The sequence below is a fragment of the Prionailurus viverrinus genome, chromosome B4 (assembly GCF_022837055.1).
Source record: "Prionailurus viverrinus isolate Anna chromosome B4, UM_Priviv_1.0, whole genome shotgun sequence".
Lineage (NCBI taxonomy): Eukaryota > Metazoa > Chordata > Mammalia > Carnivora > Felidae > Prionailurus > Prionailurus viverrinus.
In genome coordinates, this window is record NC_062567.1 from 136,463,143 (window position 1) to 136,479,958 (window position 16,816).

At 47.3% G+C, this 16,816-nt stretch overlaps 1 protein-coding gene across 1 annotated transcript in view; it reads left to right on the forward strand.

Moving 5' to 3' along the window:
- The window catches only part of TBC1D22A (TBC1 domain family member 22A), a 324,584-nt gene that overhangs the window by 121,940 nt on the left and 185,828 nt on the right, over positions 1–16,816 (forward strand). The window contains exon 8 of the mRNA XM_047866047.1: positions 211–325. Within this exon, the coding sequence (XP_047722003.1) occupies positions 211–325 (115 nt within the window). The remainder of the gene's footprint in view (positions 1–210; positions 326–16,816) is intronic.

Here is a 16,816-nt window from a genome sequence, read left to right on the forward strand (position 1 = left end):
GCCGACAGACGGCAGTTGCTCGTGAGTCGGTAAAATATTCAGATAAATTGGAATTTTATGAAAAAGTCAAGAAGAATTAGTATTTTTTAACATTTGTATTTTTAATATCAGGGAAATATTGGCCGTGTAGCTTTTGAGTGAATGTGCATACATTTTAAAGTGTCTGACGTGTTTACTTTTGGCTTTACCACCTGTTCAATTTTCTTGCAGATTTTTGAAAGGATATTGTTTATTTGGGCAATCCGTCACCCTGCCAGTGGATATGTCCAGGGGATCAATGACCTCGTCACCCCTTTCTTTGTCGTCTTCATGTGCGAACACATAGGTAAGACCACATCATGATGCTTTTTCTCACAGGCATTGACCACGAACTTTGGTGGCCTTACCGTGTCACTGTGTGTAATTACAGCCATATTGAGAATTGCTGTTAACGTTGTAATGACAACTAATAATGGAGACTGATAGTTCTCTCATTTCTGCCAGCTTTGAAAAAAGTCTCTAAATCCACTTGCTTAACTACTGGAGACGTTAAGATGCAGCTTTCATTATTGTCATAATCTTTTTTTTTTTTTTTCAACATTTATTTATTTTTGGGACAGAGAGAGACAGAGCATGAACGGGGGAGGGGCAGAGAGAGAGGGAGACACAGAATTGGAAACAGGCTCCAGGCTCCGAGCCATCAGCCCAGAGCCCGACGCGGGGCTCGAACTCACGGACCGCAAGATCGTGACCTGGCTGAAGTCGGACGCTTAACCGACTGTGCCACCCAGGCGCCCCTGCCATAATCTTTTTTAATAATACGCGAGGAGAAGCATGATCTCTTTGAGCAGTGTCGTTTTGTTCTGATGGCCAGAGCACCGCCTTTCAGGGTGTGGATTTGAGTGGATCGGGTCAAGGGGATAGGATGGTAGTTGAATGTCCGGCTTACAAGCTAAAACCTGGATGGACCCTCTTCCATCATATTCTGCGGCACACTGTCTCCTTTCTACGTTTGATCCACCAGTAACGGCTCATTTTATGCGAAGTTTAACGACGTGCAAATCAGCCGGTTTAATGGAGACTTAGGTTGGGTGATGGGGTTTCTCTTGAGGTGTGCGTATTTTTCTCCCATTTATGTTACAGCGGCCAACTGTAACGTAACCTGCTTTGAACATATGTTACGTTAAAAACAAAATTGTGATTAGAACCTAAGTGCGGGATCTATGTTTTAGTTTCTCTGTGGGTAAGAAATAGACAAACACGGAGGGAGGGATTTCCTGTTTGGTTATAGCATTTTTACTTAAAACCGATTTTAATTTGTCTCCGCACGAACCCTCGTGACTTGACGTTTGTCTGTCTTTATGAGATTGTGTGTTTAGCCACTTCACTCTCCAGTGTGCTTCAGATGCTCGTCGTTGCTGTGCTCTGAGAGATGAGGTCTGGCCGGGAAGGATTATCCTCTCAGGACGAGAACGTGCCCATTCAGTGCATTTTATTGCAACCTCTCACACTTTGTTTGAGTTGCTGATTGCATAGGAGGACTTTCCATTGCTAAGCGACTAATGAGAACAGCCTCCGCTCCCTCCCTAATCATCTCTTAAGTAGGGGAGCGGCCGGCTGCGGAGAGCAGAGAGCACTCGCCTTCCTGCTTCTTACTCCCTCATTTGACAGATAATGAAAATGTTCCTAATGATCCTAGAGCAGTAGGACCTGTCGGTAGACTTCGGAGTTGTTAATTGAAAGAAGAAGTTCGGCTGAGATGTGATTAGAGAATTGATATTCTGTGCTAAATAGACCGTTTAATTAATGTGGTAAGTAAGTTTGTCTTAACTACTTTACCACCAACTTGTGTCGTAAGACCCGAGCGAGATAGGGTGAAGGGACATGGGATAATCGTCTGGAAGAGAGAGGAACTGGGGAAAATGGAATTTGTGTCCTCAGTTAAGCTCAGAGAGACTGTGCCTGCCTTCCTGTACCTGCCCTCCCCCCACCAGCATACGCACACGCACACGCACACACACAAGCTGAGTGGATGTACAGGGTGGTTTTGGAACACTTGTGTGAAACACACCATTCATTTCTGGCAGTTGACCGTGTCATTAAGTGCACATACTGGACTTTTCGTTCCTGGCTTTCAGATACGATTGGTGGACTTGAGTCCTTTTAGGTCTTGCCGCCCAGGCTTGAGAGTGTTCATCGTGCTGGCCAAGCGCACGTCTCGTTACCGTGTACAGCCTCATGTCTGTGTGAGCGGCCTGGAGCTCTGCCCAGCAGCCTCCTGGGCAGAAGTGCGGTCATTCACAGAGACCTTCCCGGAGCGTGTGCCGCAGTGCTCGTCTTGTGCAGAGCACCGGGGTGTGGAGACCATGTCCGTCCACGTCACCAGTGTCACACGGGCACCTTCTGGCCCTCTGCAGGGTGGTAGGGATGCGGCTCCCTGCCCCCTTGGAGCCCGTGGTTCCAGCTGGAAGACAGGTTTGAAATGCGTCGCGAAGACATTGAATGAAAATGATCAGATCTTTGTGTTGTCCCGAGGTGTCAGAGGGTGCGGGCTAGGGGTCGGAGGAGCCCTCCCAGATGGTGACATTCCCAGTGTGCCTTGTGGGATGGGCAGGGGTGTCCTGTGGAGAGAGTGGCGGGGGTGCGGTAGAGCGGCCGGAGGAAGTGCTGTGATCTGGGGACGGTGGTGACTGAGGACAGACAGAGCCACTGGGGGGACACTGGAAAGTCTGGGTGAGTCCCAGTGTACAGGAGCACGGGCGAGCCCCCAGTGGCATGCAGCTAAAGGGTGCCGTGCTCAGGTCCTGCCTGGCCTCGTCCATTCTGGCCATGGGGTGGTGCTCTGGGGTGCTCGCAGGTGGGTTGGGGGGCGTACACTGTCAGCCAGCGGGTTGTGTGCTGTCTTGTGGGGGGTTTTAAGCAGGTAAACCTTAGATGCTGGGCTTGCTGAATATCTTGAAGCTAAGGTTTTTCCTTCCGAGGGTGGAACTTGGTGACAGGATCCTGTGGCTTGGATTCCTGAGCGTCCCGGCAGGACTTTGGGGTCAGCATCCTGTTCTAACACGACTGTCAGACTCTTGAAGTGCCGGTGGCATGGGGAGTAGCCCGCATGTGACCGCCTCTCAAAAGCTGCACTTTACTCATTTCTCGGGGTGGGCCTGTGTTGCTCTGGTTTTCCTCTCTTCTGAGCGGAACTCTGGGAAACGGTCCCTGTTAACCGAGGGGATGAGAAGCCCTCTGGCGTGAGATCCGTCCAGGGGCCTCAGGCTGTGCCGGGCAGCACTGCCAGGCCTGATAGGAGCTGGACTTTCACCCTGGAGTGTTTGTTGTGGGTCCCCAGCTCCGGGCCCGCTGTGCACCTGCTGGTTCACGAGGGAGGAGGGGACTCTGACACAGAGCTCCAGTGACTGCGATGTCCCAGGCGGGGAGCAGGCATGGGGAGCAGCAAGCGTGCTGACTTTGCAGGTCCTGAAAGAGAGGGATGGGAAGTGAACGGCAGCTCACACATCTGGGGCTGATGGACGGGCTCTGATTTGGACCTGGGCCCATCAAGTAGATCGAGTGCTTCCTGGATGTTCTTGGCAGAGGGTTGGTTCGTCTTCGTCAAGAGGCCGGCCAGGATGATGAGGGACAGGAACAACTTGCAGAGAGGAAAGAAATGCTCAGGGAACACGGGAAAACCGGAAGCAAGGGGGGAAGCAGGCGCAGCCTGCACGTGGGACGGCGTGGAGGTGGTCCAGTGGCCCTGACTGGTCTCACGGGGCCGTCAGTGCCACCCTGGGATGGATCAGAGACGCATGCCACCAGCTGAGGTCTCCTTGCGGAGCACCTCACGCCCCTGGGGAAAGGCGGTTTGGTCCCACTTTCAGACGATACACATCCCCAAATGCAGGTTCAGCACACGTACATGTGCACGCTCACACAGGCACACACAGACACGCGTGCCCGTGCACACACGCGGTGTCCGCCGGCCACAACCTGTCCAAGTAAACGTGGAACAGATCCTTGACTACCTTCGAATGGGCCCATCGTCTTGGGCGGGCTCTGGAGGTGCCGTCAGCCTCAGGAAGGAAGGTTGGGGGAGGAAGTCAGGAGGCTTCTCATGATCTCAGAGGTAGGGGTAGCAGGGTGCAGAGCTCCTCCAGACGTGAGCGTGGTAAATATAGCCGCTTAGGCGGCACCAAAGCCTAGGGGCTCCCCGTGAGTGGGGTGTTGCAACCGGAGTGTATAATGTGCTCAGAACAGTCATGAAGAGGGCTCTGTGCCAGGAAGGTTTGGGAATTTATGAATTTAAGGGATTAAAACCTCAGGGGTAAGAAGCCGTAGACGCTTGAGTGCTGGGTTTGCTGCACGTGCGTGAGCCGTTCTAGGTCTGAGCCACGGCTGGGAGCCCGGTCTTGCAGACTGCCTCCGTGACCCAGAGGCCTGGCGGAATACACGGGGCTGTCCAGCCCGCACCCCTGCTAGGGGTTTGGCCTCCCTCCTGAAACAGCATGGGACACGTTCTTGTTGTACCTTTTGGAAGGTCACTACAGCTTTGGCCTTAGTTCAGGTCCCCGAGGAAGGCAGGTGTAGGGTGAGGCTGAGAGAAGACGGGACAGGACGCACAGGGAGGCATCGCGGGCTGACGGGAGCGGGCCCAGAGGCAGGCCACGGCAGGGCCGGCCCCGTGAGGCGGTGAGGAGGGTGACGCGGAGGGCGTGGGGGTGACTGGAGCGGGGGAGGAGAAGTCTGGCCTCTTCCCGGGGTCCCGGGCACCAAGGGGGATGTGCTGTCATTGTCCCGGGCAGGCTGTAGCCTAGAAGCAGGTGGTCGAGAGGCGAGACGACGCCTGTGGGCTAGGACACGTCTGTCTGGAGCGTGGGAAAGAGGGTTGCGTTGGTGGTGGTACTGGGAGTTGTTGCCCTGGCGTGGCTGCTGAGCGTCGCGGGTCTGGAGGTGCTTCTCCAGGGGCAGAGTCCCACGTGGGACCTGAACGTGGCGGCCGTCCTGCTGTCCCGCGGGGAGGTTTGCGGCTCTTTCCCATGAGGGAGCCTGGCTGCCTGGGTTCAGAGCCGGCTTCTGCCCCTCACCCGCCGCACGGGGCCTTTGTGTAGACGTGGGAACTGGGGACGGAACGGCACCGATGGCCGTGGTTGCCGTGTGGCCCGAGCGAGTTCCCATGTGAAGAGCTCAGAGCCCCAGGTGCGAGTGCCGCGTGTCCAGGAAGTGTGCTGCTGCGGCTGTAGTTGTCGTGTCCCTTCGCTGTCTCGGCCCGAGGCTTTCCTCCTTGGGTCCACGTTCCAGGGACAGAAAGGGGGAACCGGTGAAGGACACAGGCCAGAGGCCAAAGGGCCCTGCCAGTGGAGCCTGTCCGTTCCCAGGGCCTTCCTGAAACGGCTCTGCTGGCTGCAGGGGTGCTGCTGAGCGGGACTCTCGCCGTCCTCCTCTGGAGGGCAGGGGACGGGAGGGGCAGCGGGGCAGGCGGGGATGTGTGTGCCAAGAGGGACAAGGGGCGGTGGTGGAATCAGGGAAGAAGTGGTTTTAGAGGCAGGAAGAAGGCCTGGGGCGACGTGTCCCCCAAATCAAGGGAGGGGACAGTTTCAGGGAGGCAGTGGTCTGTGGATTCCGGTGCCACAGAGGTGCAGACTGGGGACTGACCGACGGGCTGGCCGGTGAGGGTGGTCTCCCAGACTGGGCCGCAGAGCGGTGGCCGGTCGGTCTGGACACAGGTTGACTGCCCTGCGCATGGAAGTGGCCGAGTGGGAGCTCCTCACCAGGAGCGTTGGACAGGGTCCTCCACGGGCCTGTCATGTCCTTGGGTAACGGGCGGCTGGTCTTATTGATCTGGAGTTGAGCTGCGACGCTGTGTCGGGTTCCGGTGTGCGGCACGGCGATTTGGTATCCGTGTGGGCCGCGGGATGATCACCGCTGAGGGTCTGTTTGCCTCTGTCACCACAGACAGTTCCAGAATCGCTTTTGCTGGCGATGAGATCTTTTCCGTCTCTTGGCATAGCACCTTTCAGATAACGCATCATAGTGTTAACTGGGGTCCCTGGGACTTTATTTCGTAGCTGGACGTTTGTACCTTTGACCCCCTTCGCCCATCTTGCCCCCGCCCCTGCCCCAACCTCTTTCAGAGAACTTTTCATCGTGGAAAGTGTTCACATCTGAAGCTCACAGAACACTAGCTCGAGGGAGCGCCACGTACCGTCTTCTGGCTTCGAGGATCGTCCGCGGTCCACTTTCCTTGTGTTCTCTCCTTCCACCCGCTCCTGACCCCCACCCAGTCACTGCTGTTACTCCTGTTCCCTGACCCCCACCCAGTCACTGTTACTACTTAAAAAATAGCTTTATTGAAATATGGTTTCAGTACCACATAACTCACCCACCTTGAGTGAAAAGTTCAGTGGTATTTAGAATATTCGCACAGTGCAACTATCACCACAATTTAAGAATATTTGCACCATCCTATACTGACGGGGGTCGCTCCCCGTCTGCCCCCTCCGCCAGCCCTGCGCGAACGCTGATCTGCTTTCTGCCTACGCAGATCGCCTCTTTTGGACGCTTCGTGTAAATGGAATCGCACGATGTGGGACGTTCAAGGTCCACACCCTTCCGGCCTTTTTATAGTCAGATGAGCTCTCCTTATACTATAGGACACATTTTGTTTATCCCTATTCCCACGGCCAGACGTTTGCGTTCTTTATTCTTTGTGCTTATTATGAATAACGCTGCAGTGAACCTGTGCGTGCAAGTTTTAGACTGAACGTGTTTTCGTTTCTCTCGGCTACAGACCTTGAGGTCGTAGGGGCTGCGCCATCTGACACCCCCGCCCCCCTCCCCGCCGCCAGTGTGGGAGGGTTCCCGTGGGCCCACGTCCTTGCCGACACCGCTGCTGCGTTTTATTTATCAAATGCGGGGGACGTTACGTTATGTCCCCTACCACCGCTGGCTACTCGGAGTCCCTGCCGTGTTCTGTCTGTCTCCTCTCCTCGGAGCCCTGTCGATTCGGCTCCTTGAAGCAGGGACTGTGTCTTTTGGGCACCGTGCTTGGCACAGAGTGCAAGTTCAGCACGCCCCGTATTGTATTGAGCCGGGTCCCTGCGGGGTTCTGTGCGTTGGTTGGGCAGTTAGAAAACCCGCTCTTCTCGACAAGGGCAACCTGTGCCTCTGTCTCTTTGCAGCTGGGCAGGGAGGGCTGGGGAAGAGGGCCGGGGAGGGCTCCATCCCTGCACTCACCCCTCCCGCCGGAGGGGGCGCTGCTTGGCTGGGGGAGAGTCTTGCACCGGCCCGGGCCCCCCTTCTGTGGAGTCACGGTGGAGGCACCGTGTCCGCTGTTCAGGGACTTCCCGTGGTGAGCCCTCCTGCACGCCGCCTCCTGTCCTCGGCCGGGTCTTGGGGCCGCCCGCGCCTCTTCCCTGGGCTGCTGGTTGGGAAGCAGATCCGCTCCCTCTGGGTGCGGGTCCACATGTGGGTCCTGCTGGATCTGCACTGGGGGGCGGGGGTAGGGCTCCCCTGGCCATGAGCCTGAGCTGCGTTTTTCCACCTGACCTCTGGGTTGCGCCCCTGATGGTGGCTTGTGACTGATTTCTGTGGTTCCTGTGCCTGTGTGTGTCCCTAGCAGGCGAGCACGGGATGGGACCGGCCTGCATCGGCCTCCGGAGTACCGGCTGTTTGGGTGTCGTTCCTCTTTTTTCTGTGCCTTGTGATTGCTTAGTCAAGAGTATATTGTATGTAAAATCTGTTTTGTGCTTTTTCCCCATTTAACCTTACAATGAGCTTTCCCTTATAGTATTAAGAAATCTTTGTAAAGATCATTTCTACCTCTCGCACATAATATTCTATTGAGATAATACAACATAATTCATGAAACCCTTCTACTGTGGTTGGACTTTTTTTTTTTAGGCTGTTTCCCTCCAGGCATGGTGTAACTTTAAAGTACAGCCTGTATTTTTTCAAGCTGCAACCGTCATATTCCTTTTAACAGAAAACGTCAAATTTGATTTAAAATTAAGAACCGTTGCCTCACCTTGCCTTGTGCAGTTTAAGCACATTTAGTTGACGTGTTTGCAGCAGAGCAAAACCCAAGAAGCATTCCCCCCCCCACCCCCCAACATCTGTGCTGTTATGTTTGGAAACGGTCCTGGCACATCGGATGGACGCTCAGGCTGGTTGCTTACGGATTGGGTCCCGCGGGAACAACGGGCGGGTGGTGTCTTGGACGGTGAGGCGTGTTTGTCACTTGGTTCTTAGTATCAGCACTTGTAAGCTTTGATCAGCTTGATTTTGTATGTCGTTTTCTCTTAAAAGAAATTAAAGCAAATGTGGGAAGGAACTGGAATAAATAGTGTATTTACTTAAGAATATTGAGAACGTGTATTTTTATATTCCCGTATGTAAGTCAGAATCTCAGAAGTACAGGTGGTTTTTCAGCCCGTTAGTTTTTCCCGGAGGAGACGTTCAGCACGCGCTTCGAGGGGACCAGGGTGCGTGGGGCTGGACCTCGTGGACAGCGGCCGGGAAGCGAGGCCCCACAGCCGCTCGGGACACGCGGGGGGTGCGACTCCCTGAGCGGTAGCGGTGTGGCCCTCCTCTTGCCTGTTTCCACTCTCAGGGTGTAAACTGGGCTGTGGTGACGGTGGGGGAGGAAGTTGCTGCTGCTGAATTAGTTTTGGAAATCGTTGCCCTGACTTTCCTCGTTTGCATTTGATCCTTGTCTCCTCGCACTTGGGTTTCTCCACACGTTCCGTGAACCGGAGCGGCTGCGAGGCGCGTCTCCTGCCTGGCTTCCTTAAGTGTTCGCCGTGGCGCGGGTACCTTGTGTCCTCAGTTGTTCCCAGAAACCGTCTGAAGGTGGGGTTTCCTGTGGCAGTTCTGGTTCCATGTGGGGAACGTGGGGGTTAGGGGGCCCAGGAACCAGGCTGTTAGTCCCGGAAAGGGGAGGGTGTGCGTTTTGCAGCCCCTGCGGTGACGATCAGGTGCCATGTCCTTGCAGAGCCTGTGACTCATGTGGAGTCATATTTTCTATTTAGAAACATGTTGATAAATTAATGGATTTCTTGTCAGAAGTTAGAAAACTCAGTAACAGTGTGGGTCCACGTCCCAGAAGCTGTCACTGGGACATTTGCTAATTTCTTTATGGTCTTCTTGTCAGTGTCCTTTTTTTACACGGTAGCAATTATGTTATGCATGCACATTTTAATATTGCCTTTTGCTTAATATCTAAGCATTTTCCAAAGTCACTCAACTTTGTTTGAAGTGTCCTTTTCACAAGTAGGAACACACGACTTTCAGTAATGGGTGGGGAACGGGACAGAAGGTCAGCAAGCAGCTAGGAGGAACACTAGCAAACCGAACTCCCGCTAGACCTAACAGTGGCAGGACACACACCCTTCTCAGGCGCACGTGGAACAGACCGCGTGCCGGGCCATAGAGCGAGCCTCGGGATGTTGGAGAGGATGGGGGTCCTACCGAGAGCGCTCTCTGACCTTAGGGACACTCGGGTGTCAGTAACAGCGGGCAGTGTGAAGAGACTGACATGGGAATAAGCAGTGTGTCAGAAAAGAGATCATAGGGGCGCCTGGGTGGCGCAGTCGGTTAAGCGTCCGACTTCAGCTCAGGTCACGATCTCGCGGTCGGTGAGTTTGAGCCCCGCGTCGGGCTCTGGGCTGATGGCTCGGAGCCTGGAGCCTGTTTCCGATTCTGTGTCTCCCTCTCTCTCTGCCCCTCCCCCGTTCATGCTCTGTCTCTCTCCGTCCCAAAAATAAATAAAAAAACGAGGGAAAAAAAAATTAAAAAAAAAAAAAAAGAAAAGAGATCATAAGGGAACTTTGAAGCACGTCTGAGATGAATGAAAATGAAAACACAGACATACAGGACGTGGCGACAGTTGCGCTTCAAGAGAACCTGTGGCGCTAAGTGACTATATTATTAGAAGGAACATCTCCAAGCACGACCTTAACTCTTTAATTTTAGGAAGCATGAAAAGAAGCGCAAACACACCGAAACAAATGGAAGGAAACAAAGACTAGAGCAGAAATAAGTGGAGACTAGAAAAACACTGGGGAAAATCAACCCCAAACCGAAGTTTTGGGAATATCCAGAAATATCCACAAAGTGGGCATACTGTTGGCTAGAGTGGCCGAGAAGAACAGAAGGACTTGTACCACTAAGGTCATGAGTGGTCTTTTTAAAAATTTAGTTTAATTTAATTTTTATTTTTTTATTTGATTTTTTATTTTTTAAAACTTACATCCAAATTAGTTAGCATCTAGTGCAGCAATGATTTCAGGAGTCGATTCCTTAGTGCCCCTTGCCCATTTAGCCCATCCCCCCTCCCACACCCGCCTCCAGCAACCCTCAGTTTGTTCTCCGTATTTGAGTCTCTTATGCTTTGTCCCGCTCCCTGTTTTTATATTATTTTTGTTTCCCTTCCCTTATGATCCTCTGTTTTGTCTCATAAAGCTCTCATAAGAGTGAAGTCATATGATGTTCGTCTTTCTCTAATTTCACTTAGCATAATACCCTCCAGTTCCATCCACGTAGTTGCAAATGGCAAGATTTCATTCTTTTTGATTAGTGAGTAATACTCCATTGTGTGTGTATGTGTGTGTGTGTGTGTGTATATGTATGTATACATATACATATGTATATAAATATATACACACCACAGTTTCTTTATCCATTCACCCATCGATGGACATTTGGGCTCTTTCCATACTTTGGCTATTGTCGATAGCGCTGCTATAAACATTGGGGTGTGTGTGTCCCTTAGAAACAGCACACCTGTATCCCATGGATAAATGGCTAGTAGTGTAATTGCTGGGTCGTAGGGTAGTTCTATTTTTAGTTTTTTGAGGAACCTCCATACTGTTTTCCAGAGTGGCTGCACCAGCTTGCATTCCCACCAGCTGTACCAAAGGGTTCCCCTTTCTCTGCATCTTTGCCCAACATCTGTTGTTGCCTGAGTTAGTGTTAGCTATTCTGACAGGTGTGAGGTGGTATCTCATTGTGGTTTTGATTTGTATTTCCCTGATGAGGAGTGACGCGGAGCATTTTTTCATGTGTCGGTTGGCCATCTGGATGTCTTCTTTGGAGAAGTGTCTATTCATGTCTCTTGCCCATTTCTTCACTGGATTATGTGTTTTTTGGGTGTTGAGTTTGAGAAGTTCTTCATAGATTTTGGATACCAACCCTTTATCTGATATGTCATTTGCAAGTATCTTTTCCCGTTCCATCGGTTGCCTTTTAGTTTTGCTGATTGTTTCCTTCGCTGTACAGAAGCTTTTATCTTGATGAGGTCCCAGTAGTTCATTTTTGTTTTTGTTTCCCTTGCCTCCAGAGACATGTTGGGTAAGAAGTTGCTGCGGGCAAGATCAAAGAGGTCCTTGCCTGCTTTCTCCTCAAGGATTTTGATGGCTTCCTGTCTTACATTGAGGTCTTTCATCCATTTTGAGTTTATTTTTGTGTCTGGTGTAAGAAAGCGGTCCAGGTTCATTTTTCTACATATCGCTGTCCAGTTTTCCCAGCACCACTTGCTGAAGAGACTGTCTCTATTCCATTGGATATTCTTTCCTGCTTTGTCAAAGATTAGTTGGCCATACATTTGTGGGTCCATTTCTGGGTTCTCTATTCTGTTCCATTGATCTGAATGTCTGTTCTTGTGCCAGTACCATACTTTCTTGATGATTACAGCTTTGTAGTATAGCTTGAAGTCTGGGATTGTGATGCCTCCTGCTTTGGTTTTCTTTTTCAAGATCGCTTTGGCTATTCGGGGTCTTTTCTGGTTCCATACAAATTTTAGGATTGTTTGTTCTAGCTCTGTGAAGAATGCTGGTGTTATTTTGATAGGGATCGTATTGAACATGTAGATTGCTTTGGGTAGTATTGACATTTTAACAATATTTGTTCTTCCTATCCAGGAGCATGGAATCTTTTTCAATTTTTTTGTGTCTTTTCAATTTCTTTCATAAACTTTCTATAGTTTTCAGCGTATAGATTTTTCACCTCTTTGGTTAGATTTATTCCTAGGTATTTTATGGTTTTTTGTACAACTGTAAATGGGATCGATTCCTTGATTTCTCTTTCTGTTGCTTCATTGTTGGTGTATAGGAATGCAACCGATTTCTGTGCGTTGCTTTTATAATCTGTAACTTTGCTGAATTCATGAATCAATTTTAGCAGTTTTTTGGTGGAATCTTTTGGGTTTCCCATGTAGAGTATCATGTCATCTGCGAAGAATGAAAGTTTGACCTCCTCCTGGCTGATTTGGATGCCTTTTATTTCTTTGTGTTGTCTGATTGCAGAGGCGAAGACTTCCAATACTATGTTGAATAACAGTGGTGAGAGTGGACATCCCTGTCTTGTTCCTGACCTGAGGGGGAAAGCTCTCAGTTTTTCCCCATTGAGGAGAATATTAGCATTGGGTCGTTCATATATGGCTTTTATGATCTCGAGGTATGCGCCTTCTATCCCTACTTTCTTGAGGGTTTTTATCAAGAAAGGGTGCTGTAATTTGTCAAATGCTTTCTCTGCATCTATTGAGAGGATCATATGGTTCTTGTCCTTTCTTTTATTGATGTGATGAATCACATTGTTTTGCGGATATTGAACCAGCCCTGCATCCCAGTTATAAATCCCACTTGGTCGTGGTGAATAATTTTTTTAATGTATTGTTGGAGCCGGTTGCCTAATATCTTGTTGAGGATATTTGCATCCATGTTCATCAGGGAAATCGGTCTATAATTCTCCTTTTTAGTGGGGTCTCTGTCTGGTTTTGGAATCAAGGTAATGCTGGCTTCATAGAAAGAGTTTGGACGTTTTCCTTCCATTTCTATTTTTTGGAACAGCTTCAAGAGAATAGGTGTTAACTCTTTCTTAAATGTTTGGTAGAATTCCCCTGGAAAGCCATCTGGCCGTGGATTCTTGTTTTTTGGCAGATTTTTGATTACTAATTTGATTCCTTACTGGTTTTGGGTCTGTTCAGATTTTCTATTTCTTCCTGTTTCAGTTTTGGTAGTGTATATGTTTCTAGGAATTTGTCCATTTCTTCCAGATTACCCATTTTATTGGCATATAATTGCTCATAATATTCTCTTACTATTGTTTTTATTTCTGCTGTGTTGGTTGTGATCTCTCTTCTTTCATTCTTGATTTTATTTATTTGGGTCCTTTCCTTTTTCTTTTTGATCAAACTGGCTAGTGGTTTATCAATTTTGTTAATTCTTTCAAAGAACCAGCTTCTGATTTCATTGGTCTGTTCTACTGTTTTTTTGGTTTCGATAGCATTAATTTCTTGTCTAATCTTTTATTATTTCCTGTCTTCTGCTGGTTTTGGGTTTTATTTGCTATTCTTTTTCCAGCTCCTTAAGGTGTAAGGTTAGGTTGTGTATCTGAGATCTTTCTTCCTTGTTTAGGAAGGCCTGGATTGCTATATACTTTCCTCCTATGACAGCCTTTGGTGCGTCGCAGAGGTTTTGGGTTGTGGTGTTATCATTTTCATTGGCTTCCATCTACTTTTTAATTTCCTCTTTAACTTCTTGATTAGCCCATTCATTCTTTAGTAGGATGTTCTTTAGTCTCCAAATATTTGTTCGTTTCCACATTTTTTTCTTGTGGTTGATTTCAAGTTTCATAGCGTTGTGGTCTGAAAATATGCACGGTATGATCTCGATCTTTTTGTGCTTACTTAGGGCTCATTTGTGTCCCAGTATATGGTCTATTCTGGAGAACGTTCCATGTGCATTGGAGAAAAATGTATATTCTGCTGCTTTAGGATGAAATGTTCTGAATATATCTGTTAAGTCCATCTGGTCCAGTGTGTCATTCAAAGCCATTGTGTCCTTGTTGATTTTTTGATTAGATGATCTGTCCATTGCTGTGAGTGGGGTGTTGAAGTCTCCTACTATTATGGTATAACTATCGATGAGTTTCTTTATGTTTGCGATTAATTGGTTTATATATTTGGGTACCTCCACATTTGGCTCAAAAATGTTTGCCATTGTTAGGTCTTCTTGGCCTATAGACCCCTTGATTATGATACAATGCTCTTCTGCATCTCTTGATACAGTCTTTATATTAAAGTCTAGATTGTCTGATGTAAGTATGGCTACTCCAGCTTTCTTTTGTTGACCATTAGCATGATAGATGGTTCTCCATCCCCTTATTTTCAATCTGAACGTGTCTTTAGGTCTAAAGTGGGTCTCCTGTAAGCAGCATATAGATGGATCTTGTTTTCTTATCCATTTTGTTACCCTGTGTCTTTTGATTGGAGCATTGAGTCCATTGATATTTAGAGTGAGTACTGAAAGATAGGAATTTATTGCCATTATGATGCTTGTAGAGTTGGAGTTTCTGGTGGTGTTCTCTGGTCCTTTCTAATCTTTGTTGCTTTTGGTATGTGTATATATCTATAGATATCTATAGATATAGATATCTATAGATATATATGTATATATGTACATATATATGTATTTTATATACATATATCTATATATCTATATATCTATATCTATCTATCTATCTATCTATCTATATATAAATTTTTTTTTCATCTTTTCTCCCTTCAGAGAGTCCCCCTTAAAATTACTTGCAGGGCTGGTTTAGTGGTCACAAACTCCTTTAATTTTTGTTTGTCTGGGAAACTTTTTCTCTGTCCTTCTATTTTGAATGACAGCCTTGCTGGATAAAGAATTCTTGGCTGCATATTTTTCTGATTCAGCACACTGAATATATCCTGCCACTCCTTTCTGGCCTGACAAGTTTCTGTGGATAGGTCTGCCACAAACCTGATCTGTCTTCCCTTGTTGGTTAGGGACTGTTTTTCCCTTGCTGCTTTCATGATTGTCTCCTTGCCTGAGTATTTTGTGAATTTGACTGTGATATGCCTTGTTGATGGTTGGTTTTTGTTGAATCTAATGGGGGTCCTCTGTGCTTCCTGGATTTTGATATCTGTGTCTTTCCCCAGGTTTCGGAAAGTTTTCTGCTATGATTTGCTCCCATAACCCTTCCACCCCTATTTCTCTCTCTTCCTCTTCTGGGACCCCTATGATTCTGATGTTCCTTTTTAATGAGTCACTGATTTCTCTAATTCTTAAGTTGTGCTCTTTTGCCTTAATCTCCCTCTTTTTTTTCTGCTTCGTTATTCTCTAAGTTTGTCCTCTGTATCACTGATTCTCTGTTCTGCCTCATCCATCCTTGCTGGCGCTGCATCCATCCATGATTGCAGCTCAGTTATAGCATTTTTCATTTCATTCTATTTTTTTTTTTTTTTTACTTCTTTTATCTCTGTAGAAAGGGATTCTAATCTATTTTCGACTCCAGCTAGCATTCTTATTATCATGATTCTAAATTCTGGTTCAGACATCTTGCTTGTATCTGTGTTGGTTAAATCCCTGGCTGTCGTTTCATTGTGCTCTTTCGTTTGGGGTGAATTCCTTCGTTTTGTCATTTTGAAGGGAGAAAAGGAATTAACGAGGGAGAAAAATTAAAATTAAAAATATAAATTAAAAAAAATTAAGATTAAAAAGTTTAAAACACACATATACACATTCAAAAATAGAATAAATGATGGTAGATCCTAGGTGTGTTTTGGTTTGGGTGTTGAAAGTGGTTTGACAGATTAGAGAAAAAAAGGTGGTGGGAAGGAAATTGTTTGAGAATTTGAAAAAATGAATACACTGAAGTAGACTAAAATGAGATGATGGGGTAAAATAGAATATGAAAAAATATACACAAAAGTAAAGAATATAGTAGAAAAATTAAAGAAATATTTTTAATAAAAATAAAAAAAATGAATTTTTCTTTATTCAAGAAAAAAGAAACGAAAAAGATAAAAAAGATAAAACGAAAAAAGGAAATCATTTGAAAATTTGAAGAAGTGAATACACTGTAGTAGACTAAAATAAAATGATGCAAGTAAAATAGAATTTGAGAAAATTTACAAAAAAGCAAAAAATACAGTAAAAAAATTAAAGAACAACATTTTTAATAGAAATTGAAAGTAAAAATGAAGTTTTTCCCTTTCTGCATTCAAGAAAAAGAAAAACGAAAAAGAGATAAAAAGAAAAAAAAGGAAATCATTTGAAAATTTGAAAAGGTGAATACACTGAAGTAGACTAAAATAAAACGATGGAAATAAAACAGAATTTGAAAAAATTTACACAAAAATAAAAAATATAGTAATAAAAATTAAAGAAAAATATTTTTTTTTCAACGTTTATTTATTTTTGGGACAGAGAGAGACAGAGCATGAACGGGGGAGGGGCAGAGAGAGAGGGAGACACAGAATCGGAAACAGGCTCCAGGCTCTGAGCCATCAGCCTAGAGCCTGACGCGGGGCTCGAACTCACAGACCGCGAGATCGTGACCTGGCTGAAGTCGGACGCTTAACCGACTGCGCCACCCAGGCGCCCCAAGAAAAATATTTTTAATAAAAATACTGAAGATAATAATGTTTTCTCTTTCTGTATTCAAGAAAAAGAAAAGAAGTATAAAAGAGAAAAAGAAAATTGAATAGATGGACGTGCTAACAGATTGAAGTAGGACTGAAATTACTTTGTTTTCCCCTGGAAGTCAGTCTATGTAGCGCTTTATAGTCCATAAAGTAAGCAGGCGTTGAGACTTGTATTCTTGAACAGCGAAGTTGGCTCACTTGGGCTGGGCTCAGTGTAATGGCTCTGCTCTCCACTAGATGGAGCTCCCAGCCTACTGGGGTGGATTGTTGTGGCGCTCCTAGGTGCTTATGCGCATGCGCGGGAGCAGTGAAAATGATGCCACCCAGCCACCCGGTCTGTTCTCCCAGATCAGCACTGGTCCTCTGTCTTCAACTTTCGTCCACCTCCCACTTCTTCACTTT